The sequence below is a fragment of the Sebastes umbrosus genome, chromosome 13 (assembly GCF_015220745.1).
Source record: "Sebastes umbrosus isolate fSebUmb1 chromosome 13, fSebUmb1.pri, whole genome shotgun sequence".
Classification (NCBI taxonomy): domain Eukaryota; kingdom Metazoa; phylum Chordata; class Actinopteri; order Perciformes; family Sebastidae; genus Sebastes; species Sebastes umbrosus.
The window spans coordinates 8225249-8240344 of NC_051281.1; the positions used below are offsets into that span (position 1 = coordinate 8225249).

Sequence of the window (15096 nt, forward strand, 5' to 3'; positions counted from 1 at the left end):
AAGACAACATTTAAATATACTGTCCTTTTATATCCTCAAGCATACAAAATTCCAGTTTACAGTACATGCAGTGTAATACTGCATCCAGATGTCATCTAATAGTCTTGCAAAATGTCACACAAATGCGATAAGAAACTAAATCGAGTATATACAGTACATCATGGCCAAGTCACCTGTGGATACATTTTAAATCACTGCTACAGAGTGAAGTTTCCATGTTTCTCATTAACTTGCCATTCAAACCAATCAACTGATGAATTATTTTTGATGCAAATACACTTGCGTCAAAATATTGAATAGGATTCTAATAGGTCGCAATCTTGTTTATTAATGCCCAAAACATTTGGTAACATCTTCATACAACTGAAACATCATTTATAAAATGTTTATGGAGGAGGCTGCCGAGACTAGGAAAGAGAGACACTTGAGTAAAGCAGTTGGGATGGAGTGAACATGGAAAAGAGGAAAGCTGATGGACAATAAGTTTGATTTTAATGAAAATAGTTGTGTGAGATAGATCTCTGGGATGTTGGGTAGATAGTGAGAATTACGTCCCTGCTGGTTCCTTTCTGTTCCTCAAATCGTCCCTCTCCTGGTTCTGATGGAACACACAACATGTTAGCCATTTGATTATATCTGACTAATGCAACAAATAGAGGAGGTAACACTGCCAGAACTATTGTAAATGTGTGTGTACAATGTGTGTTTGTGTTCACCTGGTATAAACAGGTGGCAAGATAACAGTGCGGGGGTGCGCTGTAAGCCCAAGCTCTCCTCTGACAGCTTCCATCATCAGGTTCTGGAGGGTGTTCAACAACACATCTTCACTTATGTCAGCCGGCACACGTTCTGTGTGTGGTGTGTTTTGTGTTTGAGGCCTGTTTCTCGGACATCCCGCAGTCCCCTCACTGTCCACTCTGTTGTGCTGTTCTTTCTGTCCAGCCACTTTTCCTCTCAACAGAACCTGAGGTTGGGGTGGAGGGTGAGAAGATGTAGGACAGGGAGGGGGAGAGAGGAAGGATGGACGTGAAGAGTAGTGAGAGGGTCTAGTTTCTCGTGGCTGGTAGGCGATGGGCTTAAATGCCAATGTATTCAGAGACTGGGTGAAGGCCGGATCATCTAGTACGCCGCTGGAAAAGGAGAGAGGGAGAGAGACGCATTAATACACAATTCCTTGCTACAAAGCTCTTAACCTAACCGTACATTCAACCACTTCCATAAAAGCTAATCCTAAAATCACATGTAATGTCAAACAAGTAAGTTCACTCCGGTGCATAGGTCAGGGTGGATGTCTTTACTGCATGTCTGTGTGAGTGTTACCTGAGCAGAGAGTTGAGTACGTGCATTGTGATGTCTCTGTCAGGGCCGTGTGTCGGTGAGGGAAGCCCAGCAGGAAAGGAAGTGCTTGAAGAAGTGGTTTCAGGTTGATGGGGCTTGACTGACTGGAGGCATCTTAGGAAGACAGCACAGATACCAATGTTTCTATTACTACATATAGAATGACGATCGGGCTGTTCTGGATGCTTCTCAGGAGTCACAAACAGAAGTAGGAAGGATATTCTTTTATAAAAGGTGTGCATCAAAGTTCTGTCTTTGTGCATGTGATGCTAGGTGTGAACTGTATACGAATGCTCTACCTATGGTGCTCATTGGACTGGTCGGGGAAGAGTTGAAGAGACTCCAGAAGCCCGTGGGAGTGTGCTGTAACCCCCAGATGCAGCAGAGCAGGTTGGGGGGGTTCAGGCCGCCTCCACACTTTTGCTGTTTGTTGCCGGGCCCGCCGCTCAGCTCTTGTGTTCTTGGTACATATCATGCCAACTGTTTCACAAATACCACTGGCACAGATAGGAGGAAGAGTCTGGACGGGAGAGAAATTGTGACATAAAGGCAAAGTCAAAATGAAGCAAGGCTTTATAAACACTCAAATGTTCACATTTGTTTTAATGTATGTCTGTAAATTAATATTTTTTCATAAGACAGGCCTTATATTTACAGCAAATGAGGACCACCTTGTATTTCCTGAGTGGTGGCACCTTTCTTACTGGAGCTGCTACAGGTTCCTGTAACAAGACAAATGGTGAATATGGTGAAGAAGACCTGTCAAAAATATAACTTTCAATTTGAGGAAGCACCTTATCTATCGGAACTCCTTGGCTTTCTGTAAGATTTTTATCCGTGATAGTGAATTCATCTCGCTGTCTCTCTTTCTCTTCCTCCCAACGCTGCAAAGCATCATGATACCGAAGCAGTGCGGCTTCCTGCATAATCTGGAGAGGGGACGAGAGAACACTGTGTGTCGTCCATAACTTGCAGAACAGATTAACAAAAAAGATTCTACTCTAGCACTGCTGTGATACCTGACAGATTACATCTAGCTGATAAACGGCGGGGTAGTCAGTAGAGGTGAAGGTAAGGACACAAAGGGCACTTTCCCCTGGACACACACTACCTTGTTCTGGATGGATCTGTACCACCTGACACAACACAAAACACACACAGACAAATGTGGGAGAATCACCGTTATACAATATATGTATACTATCTATGACAGACAGTCAGACACAAAGAGGGAGGATCTGCTTGTTTCCTCAAAAAGGTGAAATTTACACACATACATTAGACGTTATTCACAGGCTACATGCACACCTTCCTGTACCTGCTGAAAGCTCTGCTGGTCCCATGTATAGTGGACAGTGTCTGTATGGGACACATTGGTCAGGAAGACGGTTCTTGAAGATCGCGAGCACAGACGGATGTCGCCAAGAGAGACACTATCCTCCGGCAGGAAAACTACCTACAAACACACATATTGAGATGAATGCATACAGCCTCAAATGGTCACGGAAACAGAAAAACAGAGGACTTATAAGTAATAAACTGTTGCTATTCAGCAGAATAAATTCAAGTTAAAATATGATTTGAAAAGACAAGAACTGCTCTCACTTGTCCAGGGAAGGGCACTCTCTGGACGCAGGGTTCAGATGCCTCAGTGTCACTGCCTTTGAATGGGTTTGTGGAGCCCAGTGTAGGAGAATAAAACCCACATCCCTCAAACCTCACCAGCGTGGAGTCCCCATCCTGGATGTGGATAGGAATATCCATCTGGTGATACACAAAAAACAGGCTTAAAATCACAGAGAGTGGACATTTAGGTACTAAACAAATGGCATAAATGCTTTGATATGTGTCATTATTCTGAATAAAGTAATGAATGAAAATTCATTAAATTGTTTATCTGTGTATCTACATAAGTATACCAACTTCTGTTGCTGTTTAATAACATGAGTTTCTGTTTCTGCTTAATTTCTAAATTGTTATGAACTTGATTATAACGCTGCAGAGAAAATATGTACAATGGAGAGAAACATGGTGCCTACAAGACATGCTGTTGTATAAAAGGTTTGAGGGGACAGTGGTAAGAGGGCAACAGAAGGTAGGCTGTACGGCTCAATCCTTACGTGGTACATCTTAGCCTCCAGTGGAGAGAAGATCCATTCCAGCATGGCCGTCTTCCCAGGTAGGACCTCTCCCTCTGGATTGAGGCAGCACAGCACTGGGTGTCTAAAGTTGTCCTCCTGTAGCTGTGACAACACAGCCGTGTCCACCTCGTAACAAACTGGCACTGCACCGCCATTGTGTAGTTGATACACCTGCAGGACAAACAAAGATACACAAATGCCAAGTCACCTGGGTTTTGTCTAGCCTTTTAAAGAAGCTCAGGTTGTAAAGTTAACAGTTACAAGTATTTTTAATAGAGAGGAACACATCTATGTTCCTGATGAAATCCAGTGCTGCAGGTTAAATAACAGGAGAAATCTGTGGAAGCTGTTTCACTGAAGTTCATATATGAAATATTATACTATCAATTAGAGTGCAATACATTTCATCTCACTGTGAATAGGCCACTCCTAATAGGCTTTATGTTGGAGAAATTAAACTAACCTGCCTCGGCGGAGTACAGTCCCCAATAGTTACAGAGGTGAAGACATGTCGCTTGGAGGCAAAATGGAGATAGGGTCTGTCTCTCTCCAGCGTCATCCCCTTTAAGTTCAGCTGCACACAGAACCACAACACATGTACGTGAAGTTAAACTAAAAATATCTAACATATATAAAGATTTCACCATACTTAAAAGGGACAATACAGGAATAGTACCATTGAGGTAAAAGCAAATTTTGATTTAACCCGTATAGTCAAGCAAATTTTGTTATTGTGTTGTTAGACTTGAATAAATATGAGCATCATTTAAATGTTTCTGAAGTTCTGACTCACCAAGATCTCTCTGCCATAAGAAAGTTTGAATACAACAGGAAGTCGATTCGTCCCAGCGAAGTCATGGCTGCGAAGGACAAAGTTTAGATTATTTTGGGAACACGTTATTAGTGTAATCTGATTTTAGACAACTCTTATCCTTGCCAATATTAGCAAATTGTCTGATTTATCATTCAGTGTTGCTGTATCCTTTGCAATAATCTCTGACCTGTAGGTAAAGTTTACTGCCTTCTGCTGGCCAGGGAGCAAAGTTCCAGAACGGGGAGAAATGCTGAACACATGGTTGTCTTGAACCTGTCGATGAGATGAAGAGATGTGTGCTTTGTGTTATACTTTGAAATATCAGAATCTCAGTCAAGTTCAATCACATAGTTATATTAACAATTCCTTTGTGTTTTCTTGATAAAGAAAAAACATGCCTGACCTTCATCTGGTACAGTTCAGTGCTGCTAAACTCTCCGGTCTCGACCCAGTACTCCAGCTCTATCTGTTGATCCTCTGGAAACAAGAATACCCTAATATTGAAGACAAGGCCAGATTAGTAAAAGATTAGTAAAATATAAGTCTATTCAAATTGTCCCTATCAAGCTCTATTTCACAGTCCATAGGCGTGTAACCCTAATTTATATCATCAGTAAAATGGTAAGATATTTAGCTGTCTATTATAATGCACTCTATACATACATTGAGCAATCAATTTATGACAAATATAAACAGAACACTAAATGTAATTGTCTTTGCCTTGGATTGACTGTATTGTGTACCGTCTGCTATTTACTCACCAGTCTACAGGGATGGAGCCCGGGTTGTGAAACATCAACACAAAAGTTGAGGGCTCTGAATTCAGTGGAGTGGCACTGAAGTTGAAATCCGACATGGCTTTGGTGAAGATGGAAGGAGATCTGCTCAGACTAGAGGTAGGAGAAGACAAGGTCATGCACAAACCACATCCTGACAATGTAAATACAGGATATATATATATTTAAAAAGGATTATTCAAGTATTATTCCATTCTCTTTTGTAATAAATAAACAACTTATTACATGAAATCAAACAAAAACGGGATGAAATTCAAAACCACCAACCTACAACTCATAAAATAATTGATCGTGGTCTTTAATTGTTTGTTTTTTTCATACACAATGTGTAATTGAGCATTAATATATTCTTCCCCTAACCTGTGCCTGGTAGGGGTTCTGTTCATGAGTTCTGCAGGGTTGGGGTTGGATAGAAGGTGCTCATTGAGGCTGTCCAGCGAGAAGAGTTTCCATACGTGCACCTTGCTGAGTCCGCCCACACTGCACACATCAATCACCTGTAGGGTGGGGAACACGCCCTTACCTCGCACTTCACATACTGCTTGGGGAGGGGATAACACAAATCCTGGAGAGAGAGACAGACAGATATAGAAAGGGACAGAGCAGCAAGTAAAAGAAAATAAAATGGCAGAATATATTCAGCTTTTTAGTGTTTGTGTTTTCTACCTACCACTGGCATTCAGCATCTGGTAGCTGATAGTCCACAGGTACTGGGCTCGTCTGTGTGGTCTCACAGTGGATTGGAGCAGCATTGTGGAGTGTGAGGCGATGGTTCCCCTCTCACAGTCCAGCTGTAGAGCTATAAGGCCAGAAAGAACACAGCTAGTCCAAAACACTGGTCTAACTGTATCTGTTCTGGTCAGCAACAGGCAGTTTAGTTTCCACCTTCATGTCTGTCATCATTTGGTGATAGTGTTAAGTTTAGTTAGAGCAGGTGAGGTCACAACACTGGTACTGACTTAGCACTGACATTGTTGAAGTTACTTTTCAAACAAACCAATATGGAACCAATTTGAGTTTTATGGTTGAATGGTTCCCCTAATGGAAAATGTTTAATTTACAGCACATTAAATGGTTGATTGGTCACAGTAATGCGAAGGTGCAATTGTTTGATGGGTAGTCAAAACAGAAAAAAAAGCACATAGGTTGTGCAGTGATGACTCTTCATTTGCCTTACTGACAATTGCACATGCTAAAATCAAATCCTCTGTTGAGAGCTGATCAATATCATGTAACTGTACCATGTGGCTCAGTTTCGGGGTCATAAGTAAGTTCCTCATCCAGAAGTATCTGCTGTACAGAGAGAGAAAAGGAGACAGAACAGGGGCTGTTGTTCACGAGAGGGAGCTGAATTGACCGATAGCTTCCAACCAGAGTCTCCCCCACATCCACAACTGCTTTCTCTGCCTGGGGAGGAAACAAAGATGCACACACTGCTTTGTTCAATTCATTTCCAGAGTAATTCATGCTCCAACACACTAGTTTCTTGAAAAATCACATACAGTGCCAGTACATGCACATACACACACATAAAATAACCCAAATGAAATGACAGTCCCACCTCTATGAAGCCTTTAGAGCCCATCCCGACCACTTTAAGGGTTAGGTGTGACATGTTACATCCAGGAGTCTGGATCGGCCAGAAGCTGAGAGTGGGTTTGAGTGTATATCTTTTTTCTTCGAGTGGGCTGAAGGACCATATCTGGACCTGTAATGCCAATCAGTCACAAAAAACAGTTCAATAAAAGTTAAATAAAGTCAGTTGCTAAGAATTTTTTTAGTCAGATGCACAGTCTCTGCTTGCATAAATGTATGTATGATTCTTTCAGTCTCTCACTGAGCTCTCATTGGGATGCAGTTCACCAGCATCTGGTTCAACAAAGATAAGCTCCTGGTCTGGCTCTGGAATGCTCCATTGGAATCTATGATAGAGGACAATCACAGAAAGCCAGGTGTAGACAAGATTAATGATGCTGGGATAAGTCCAGACTGCAAACAATATGCTGAAAAATGTCACAAATACAGCACTGGAATAACAACCATTATGGCAACCAACCGTAGAGGTAGGCGGCTGAGGTTCCTGATGTGGTGGGAGCGCTGCGTCCGTGAGCCCACCGCTGTTGGCTGGAAATAGAAACTGCCGTCTCCTTCCACAGACACACACAGCTTTTCCACCACACTGACAACTGTCAGTTCCTAACAGACACAGAGACAGATGCACAGATAAAATAGCCTGCTAGCAAAGTGTGGTGAGTGCTACAGCTTTTGTCCTCTGTGTTCCCGTGTAGTGTGTATAGTACCTTTGTGTGTTTAGCTGCATTGAGCTGAAGGTGTAAACCGAACCCCTGTTTGGGACTCTCTTCTGTGGGAGTTGTTCTCAGGGTGAGGATTTGGTGATTCCCAGGTTGGATCAAACCACAGCTCGGCAGGACAGACACAGATTCTGCCAAGGCAGAGTTTGAGCTGTGGTCCAGACAGAAAGTGAGCGGTAGGTCTCCACAATTCTGGAAGAGCACTGTCCGATAGGAAAGAACACTAAGGGCTGGAAACACCTTGAAAGAACAAAATATTACAGTTACCATTTCTTAGTGTGTGTTAGCAGTGTTCCAATGTCTTTTATACTGGTTTCAAAGAAAGGTTTTAGTTTGACAAGGCCTTTATCTTTTGTCTCAGGGGAAATGATAAATCAGCTTAAATACCATCTTAATTTTTTGCTGTTTATTGAGGAGAATGGCAAAACTATAGATAAATGAGAGACTGTGAAAGAGAGAGAAAGACATGCTGTAACATTTCTGTTCTTTCTTGTGCTTTTGTCTCACCACTTGAGGAGGCTTCAGGGAGCAACATGGGATGAAATGTTGTTTTCCTGGCTGAAAGGAGTGGCCTATGACTCTGACAGTCACACACCAGGGTGGGCACAGCAGTTGCTCCTCTATGTGTTTGTCCTGCAGCATCCAGGGAAGTAATAGGGTAAACATACATTTATTGAGACATATTGTAGCATTTATTTTAAAAAAGAACAGGCACTTGATGCAATGGAATTTTTACTGTAGATTATCCAAAATTACCTTATAGTATGCAAAGCACTCAAGTTGCGCTCCGTGCAGAGTATTGAGCTGCTTGGGTTCATAGGTCACTCTGAATGAGGTGGATTTCAGTGGAGCCAGGTCACATGATGAGGGGGAGACAGTGAACGGAGAGTCTCGGGCAGCAGTCCACACCAGGCTGGAGCAGAATCACATGCGATGCAACAGAAACCAGATTGAGCAAGAAAAAAACATAAAACAGATAATCTAGTCAAGTTTTATTTAGAAACAAAAAACATGTGTATGTAGGGTGAGAAAACACAATCCAGTGCAAGCATGGGTACCTGAGTTTCCCCTTGGTGTGGTTGGTGATGGAGACAGGCAGAGAGGAAGTTGTTGAATTAGACAAAGAGGAGGATATTTTGTGATTAAAGAGTAGCTCACTGGGCACCACAGACACATGTGGGGACAATAAAGAACTGGAAGAGAGGGGATCCATGCACCCCAAGCAGGATTGGTAATATTCCCCAAAGGGAGTTCTCGACACACCAGCACTGTCTGGTCTCTGGTGTGACTGCTAGAAAATGACACAGAGAGAGAGTCAGAGAGACAATACCAAACCTTTACTGTGCCTTTTACTGGTGACATCTGGTGTTCATTAGTGATTTAATGTTTTCTTATAAAAAATCAAGACAAATCTGCGTGTTTCATCTCTCTTTGGCACTTTACCTCCTCCACGGGGCAGAGCACTCCCTGTTGGTCCAAGTGTCCATTATGATCTTTCTGCATAGCACCGAGAGTGTCTGGCGGGTCCTGTCTGCGGTACCAGTGGAGCTTGTAAAGAACCAAGTGCTCAGGTTTCAGTATGGCTGGTTGCTGGAACTCTGAGCAGCAGGTACCAATCAGGTCAAGGAACATGGGGTCCTAAAGGGGAGAGGATGTAGGTAGATAGAGTGAATATGGATGATGTTTGTGTGTATGCTGTGAGTATGTATGCATCTGCATATTGGCTCTTACCCTGTGCAGTATGAGACATGCCACTCTCCTGTGATGTGCAATAGGCTGCGTGGGCCTATAGACTGCCTTCAGTGTGGTATGGCCATGTGGACATACAGTGCCGCTCACTGGCTGGATGCTGAACACACTGTTCCCACTACTGTCAAGGTCCCATTGGTAGAAAGCCTCAACGGGAGAAGAATTAACCAGCTCTACTGTCTGTACGACCACTCCTTCATCCTCAACACAGCCAAAGTCCACCACAGAGGAGGACAAGGACACTGTGGGACCTAGTTACAAAAAGAAATGTTTTTTAAACACACATACCGTACCTAATTTTAGATTCCCTTCCTTTTCGCATTCAAAAAAGTTGAAGAATATGCTAGTGGGGTACACATTTATCTGTATTTCTAAGATTGAAATGCAAACGTGTTTGTGTATGTATGAACCTTTCTGTGTCCCCTACCTACACAGTTTCCAGTGAGTTTGAGTAGAGTTTCATTGAGTGCTCCTCTACATTTTAGAGATAGGTACTCAACAGAGACACTATCCACCAAAGCAGGAGTATAGGTGACTCTAACCCGCAGTGGTCCACCAGGCGCCACCTCACCCCTGGTCACATCACAGCTGAACTCTGACCCCAACAAAGGGACCCCACCGGACAGTCGTGAAAGAGAGAAAGACGCAGTTACCTGGAGGAGAGGAGCAAAAAGAGCGATGAGAGGGAAGGTCACTGAGAGTGTACATTTTGCATTTGTGTATCTTTGCATACTACTCACAGGGGAGGGGTTGAAGATGTCAAAGTGTTTCTGCAAACTTTGTCCGACTGCCACTGAGCCAAAGTGCAGCTCCGGATCACTCTGTGCTTTTTCATCCTTGGTACCTGGATTTCTCAGCTGAAGACAAGGGTATTTGGCTGAAAAAGAAAGCAGAGGCAAGACAAGAGGAAAGTGAGAGAGTATTGGGTCCTATATTATTTATCATCATCTCCTTTCACAAAGTATGCTAAGATCTATTTAACCACATATACTGAATATAAAATTTGTGGATTATTAATCTTATTTTGTCCTGTTTTAGCTGATAGCTACAATACCTAGTCCTTGCAGCAGCACAGTGCAGCAGCTCTCTGCCTTGTCGCCTTCTCCTCCAAACCTGCAGTTGGCCTGTTGCTGGTACACCAGCGCCTCTTCTGGTTGGAAGATCACAGTGATGTGACACTCCTGGCCAGGCTTCAACAGGCCTTGCTCAGGGCTTAGCTGGAACGGTGCTGTGCAATCCCACTGGAAGCATGTCTGGAGTATACTGAAGAAGAAAAGCACAAACACACATGTAAGAACATGAACACAAACACTTTAAATTAACATTCATACATTCTGCTTCCTTTACTCCCAGATTATTCATCCCTCCTACTTTTCTGCATTAGTCTAAAAGACACTCATACATACCTGACATTTTTGAGCAGGAAAGTAGTATGTGAGGAGTTTTGAATAGCACAGAGTGGCAGCAGCACAGAGTCAGGCACCTCCAGGACATGGCAGGGAATGGTAGCACGGAGGTTTACCTGGAAGCTGCCATCTTTACCTTGAAACTCAATGCTGTCTTCATACTCACACTGTCCCAAGCAGTCAGAAAGACACACAAACAAAGAGATAGAGGACATAAAACAGGAGAAGTAGATCATGTTACATCTCTATTATATGAATGACAATATTTCATCTTTTTAAAGCCATTCACACAACTTTTTCTGCTCAACAAAGTACAGTACGAAATCATAAATAATAATGGTCTAGAATTGTCTCAGTTCCTTTTTTCCCTCTCCCATCCCAAATCATTTAGACTCACAGTATCTGACCATTTCTAATGGTAAGACTGCAAACTTATGTGTCTAGAAAAGCCCCAGGGCACAATACTTTCAAAATGCTGATAAGATCTATTAATAGATGCAAGTATGTATAAGATAGTGATGTGTTACCCTCTGGAGTGGTTTAAAGCTGACTGGCATGGAGAAATAAGTCCCTGGGCTGAGAAGAATTATCTGGGGAATGAAGGTGGTGAAAAACTTGGACACTGGAGGCCTGTGAGGGGGCAAAGATATGATAGCTTGTGGATATTTATCAAATTTATATTGCATTACTTGAAAGTAAAACAATAACCCATAACTTGTGTGTATTTGAGTGAATACTTGAGCTTATAGGTGTGTATGCATATGTATGTTCATGTGTGTTTTAAAGACCTGACGTGTAGCTTCTGCAGTTTGCTATGGATATTCTTTAGCACTAATGTCTTGGTGTACTCTCCTTGCAGATCCCAGTCCTCCCAGACCAGCTCTGGCTTCAATTCCAACCCTAAGATGCAGCTTCTCTGGCTGGACGCTTGTCGCTGGTACTTTCCACCCCGTTGCCTCTGGTGAATCCCTGGATCCTGCCGGGTGGGGCGTTGCAGAAGATGGGAGTTTTGGAAAGATTTAGACACAGATAAATGACCTTTCAAGAAACTGCATAAGACACCTTAAAGACATTATGAATTGAACATTTAGTATTTCATGTTTATTGCAGAGCTTGAACAGTCATACTAGCTGTATCAGAAAAACCCACAATCTCTACAAGTACTGAGCTGTGCAATTTAGACTCAGATGCTTAGTGCTTACATCATGTGGGATAGACCTGTAAGCAGGGAATGAAATTAGCACCCGCCACCTGCCAAATACAGCGTAAATATTGGCTGTGGCAGGTAAAAATGTCAGGTCACCTGCCACCATGGCAGATAGGTAGGTAATAGTTTGCATGCAAAGATTAACTCAGTCAATGCTTTATTGTATTTGCAAAGATATGCGTCCTCTGTGATAAATGCAAATGCAGATCCTACTAATCTGATTTGCATAAAAAAGTAAACTTATTTTTTACTCAGATTTTATGCATATGGCCGTATGTTACGAAGGAAAAGCGGACCACAAGTTGTTAATATCAAATTCCTTCTTACTTTGATATCCTTCCCAACGATGGAGGGCTTATATGGTGCTCCTGAAGCCAAGAGGTCAGGACCCCGAGCCTCAGCTAACATGGCTGCAAAAAGACAGAAGATTCAAGATTCAAGAGTTTTATTTGCCATTTGCACCTTTAAGTACATTGGAATTCTGAGCAGTTTACACCGAGTCAGCTTTAAGAAAAGAAAAAAGGTAGAAAAGGCACAAGGTAATTACAGTACAAAATAAGTAGCACATTCAACTCAACACAATAAATAAATACATTATTAAAACATAAAACGCCCTCAGTGTAGTCAATAAATAAACTAAACTACCCTCTGCATAGGAACGATACCCCCAGAATACAAATATACAGTATATATATATATGCTCCATGACCATGTTAAAATAAATTGTAACTCTCAAAAATATTTTAAAAAATAAATAATTATTATATTTCAGACAATTACACAGTGGAAGGCAGCATATTGCACAGCATTACAGTCCATTCAGTGCAGGTGTACTGTGTGTCCATAAAGGTATGGAGGTGAGGTGTGGGGTATTTGTGTCCCTCTTTAATGTCCTTTGCATTTACACCAATGTGGTGTACATTTACAAAGAGGAAAGTTTATGTTAACTACCTGGCGTTTACTGTGGTTTTGATGATTTACAATTTCGCACAGTTAGTTAACACATTTATTATTACAGTGTTTTGTAAAAAAGACCATAACATAAAAATCAAAATGCTTGCTAAATTAAACAGGTGGCTGGTCTGACAGACTATCCTTACCTTCTTCTTTCAAACGTCCAACAATAGAGCTTGCAAACTACTGCTATTCATCACTTTTTAGGTAATGAAAACACCTCTAATAATAATAACAGTCACCAGAAGTTTGTCAACACACAGCGTTACCACGGCAACAAACAATTGTTTTAAATCACCATAGTAACTACGGCAGTCGAGGAGAGTCATTTTGCAATTCGCGAACTGGCCTGTTAATTAAACTAGGGAGTGTTTACATATTATGGGAAGTTAATGTACGGGGAACACAAGGGACATGTCCCCACACACTTTTTCAGAAGGCAGTATTGGATCCATCCGCTTTTTACGGTCCAATTTTTAACGTTATATTAAAAACAGGAGAACCCTACACGCACTAGGACCACGCGGATACAGCGCCCGCTAGTGATGTGTTGATCACGAACGAGTCGGCTCTTTAAGCCGGCTCTTTTAAGTGAACGATAAGAGCCGGCTCCTTTTTTTTTTTTCTTTTTTTAATTAATTCAAGGCAGAATGATAGGACAATTTTCTCCGCGCCACGGGCACTCCATGCACTGACTGTGACTGAATGTTGTGTTAATGACGTCCGTGAAACCAATCAGGTGATGACAGACAAGGATCGTACAATGAAGAGCCGTTTGGGATTCGAAAGAGCCGGCTCTTCTTTGGTGAGCTGAGCCAAATTATCTGGCTCACTAAAAAGAGCCGTAATTCCCATCACTAGTGCCTGATCAAGTCCCCTCTCAACTCCTCCCCTTCCGCTCTCCTCGCGCCGTCATTCAAACCCAGGCTCACATCTGCTTCATGAGGCTGTTTCATAAAGACTACATTTTGTCGACATACCTTACTATGACATTTTTTCATGACATTTTTTGGGATACTTTACTATGACTTTTTTTCATGAAAATTTTGACATACTATACTATGACTTTTATTAATTAATTTTTCAACATACTATACAATAACTTTTTTCATGAAATTTTTCGACATTCTATACTATGACTTTTTTTTCATTAAATTTTTCGACATACTATACTATGACTTTTTTTTCAAAAAAATGTCAACATACTATACTATGTATTTTATTAATTAATTTTTCAACATACTATACAATAACTTTTTTCATGAAATTTTTCGACATTCTATACTATGACCTTTTTTATGAAATATTTCAACATACTATACCATGACTTTTTTTCAATTTTTTTTTGACATACTATACTATGACTTTTTTCATGAATTTTTTAACACGCTATGTGATGACTTTTTTCATGAATTTTTCGACATACTATACTATAATTTTTTCCTTGAAATAATTTAACACGCTGTACTATGACTTTTTTTCATGAAATTTTTCGACCTACTATACTTTGACTTTTTTTCATAACATTTTTCGACATACTATAATGTAACTTTTTTTTTGACATACTATACTATGACTTTTTTTCATTATTTTTTTCGTTATACTATACTCTGACTTTCATGACTGATGTCTGAATGTCCATGTCTATTACAGACCATATCCTATAATTTCATGAATTTTCAAGAAGTTCATAACAAAGCTAAAGAGGCCAGTGAATTTAAAATATATTGTACATTTTCAATATTCAACAATATTAAACAACGCAGCCGGTAATGAGAAAACAATATCCTACCTCAGAGCTTTATCACAGAGAAGAGGTCTCAGTTGGTCTGTATGACGTTCCTCTTTTTCCCAGATGTCATCCACTGAGGCCGCATATCTACAAATGTGTGACAAATAAAAGCACCTGTCTTAACATGCAACACAACTGACACTTAACTTAAAAAACATACAATAACACATACCATAATACACTTTCATAGAATTTATAGTTATACGGTTATTATTAACATTGGAGAGTGGAGAATTGTGGGGCTGCACCCTGAGAGTCGAGGGGTCAAATAGTCGTCTCTCAGTCGTCTTGAAATTTTTTTTTGTCGAGCTGTCATTTTCTTTTTTTTTAAAGGCTAGATCTCTGAGGAACTTTGTACTTTTGTAAATAATGTTGTGCTCTTGTAAACAATTTAATCATAAACACATTGGTTGTATAGATATGATGGTGATGGTGATGACACCGCAAAAAAGTGAGCTCTTTCTCTCACTTCTCTTAGCTTCGGTTTCCCATTGAGGAGTCCTGAAGAGCTCTGAATAGAAGCCCTGTCAGACGCCAGAGACAAGGTTGTGAGGCAGATCCACAGCCATTGTCTCAGTCTACCTGC

At 41.2% G+C, this 15096-nt stretch overlaps 1 protein-coding gene across 3 annotated transcripts; it reads right to left on the reverse strand.

The window, feature by feature from the left end:
- Positions 1–470: 470 nt before the first annotated feature.
- Positions 471–13010, reverse strand: cfap65 (cilia and flagella associated protein 65). Of its 3 annotated transcripts, none has more exons than XM_037790732.1 (35): positions 12865–13009; positions 12092–12174; positions 11346–11533; positions 11085–11187; positions 10558–10724; positions 10206–10414; positions 9892–10028; positions 9579–9804; positions 9134–9402; positions 8846–9040; positions 8461–8690; positions 8159–8315; positions 7910–8035; positions 7391–7642; positions 7147–7286; positions 6928–7012; positions 6652–6798; positions 6332–6497; positions 5761–5889; positions 5451–5655; positions 5055–5183; positions 4697–4787; positions 4481–4566; positions 4273–4339; positions 3943–4053; positions 3459–3650; positions 2944–3102; positions 2657–2794; positions 2358–2474; positions 2133–2267; positions 2010–2060; positions 1638–1858; positions 1321–1452; positions 717–1130; positions 471–598 (listed from the first exon to the last, which is right to left on the reverse strand). In XM_037790732.1, exons 2-35 carry the CDS (start codon positions 12170–12172, stop codon positions 577–579), a joined length of 5277 nt encoding a protein of 1758 aa, XP_037646660.1. In that variant the 5' UTR covers positions 12173–12174; positions 12865–13009; the 3' UTR covers positions 471–576. The 3 variants fall into 3 exon arrangements, with proteins under 3 accessions (XP_037646660.1, XP_037646659.1, XP_037646661.1); XM_037790731.1 differs by having other exon boundaries at positions 8461–8693; XM_037790733.1 differs by lacking the exons at positions 471–598; positions 717–1130; positions 1321–1452 and having other exon boundaries at positions 1687–1858; positions 1994–2060; positions 8461–8693; positions 12865–13010.
- Between the last annotated feature and the right edge of the window lie 2086 nt (positions 13011–15096).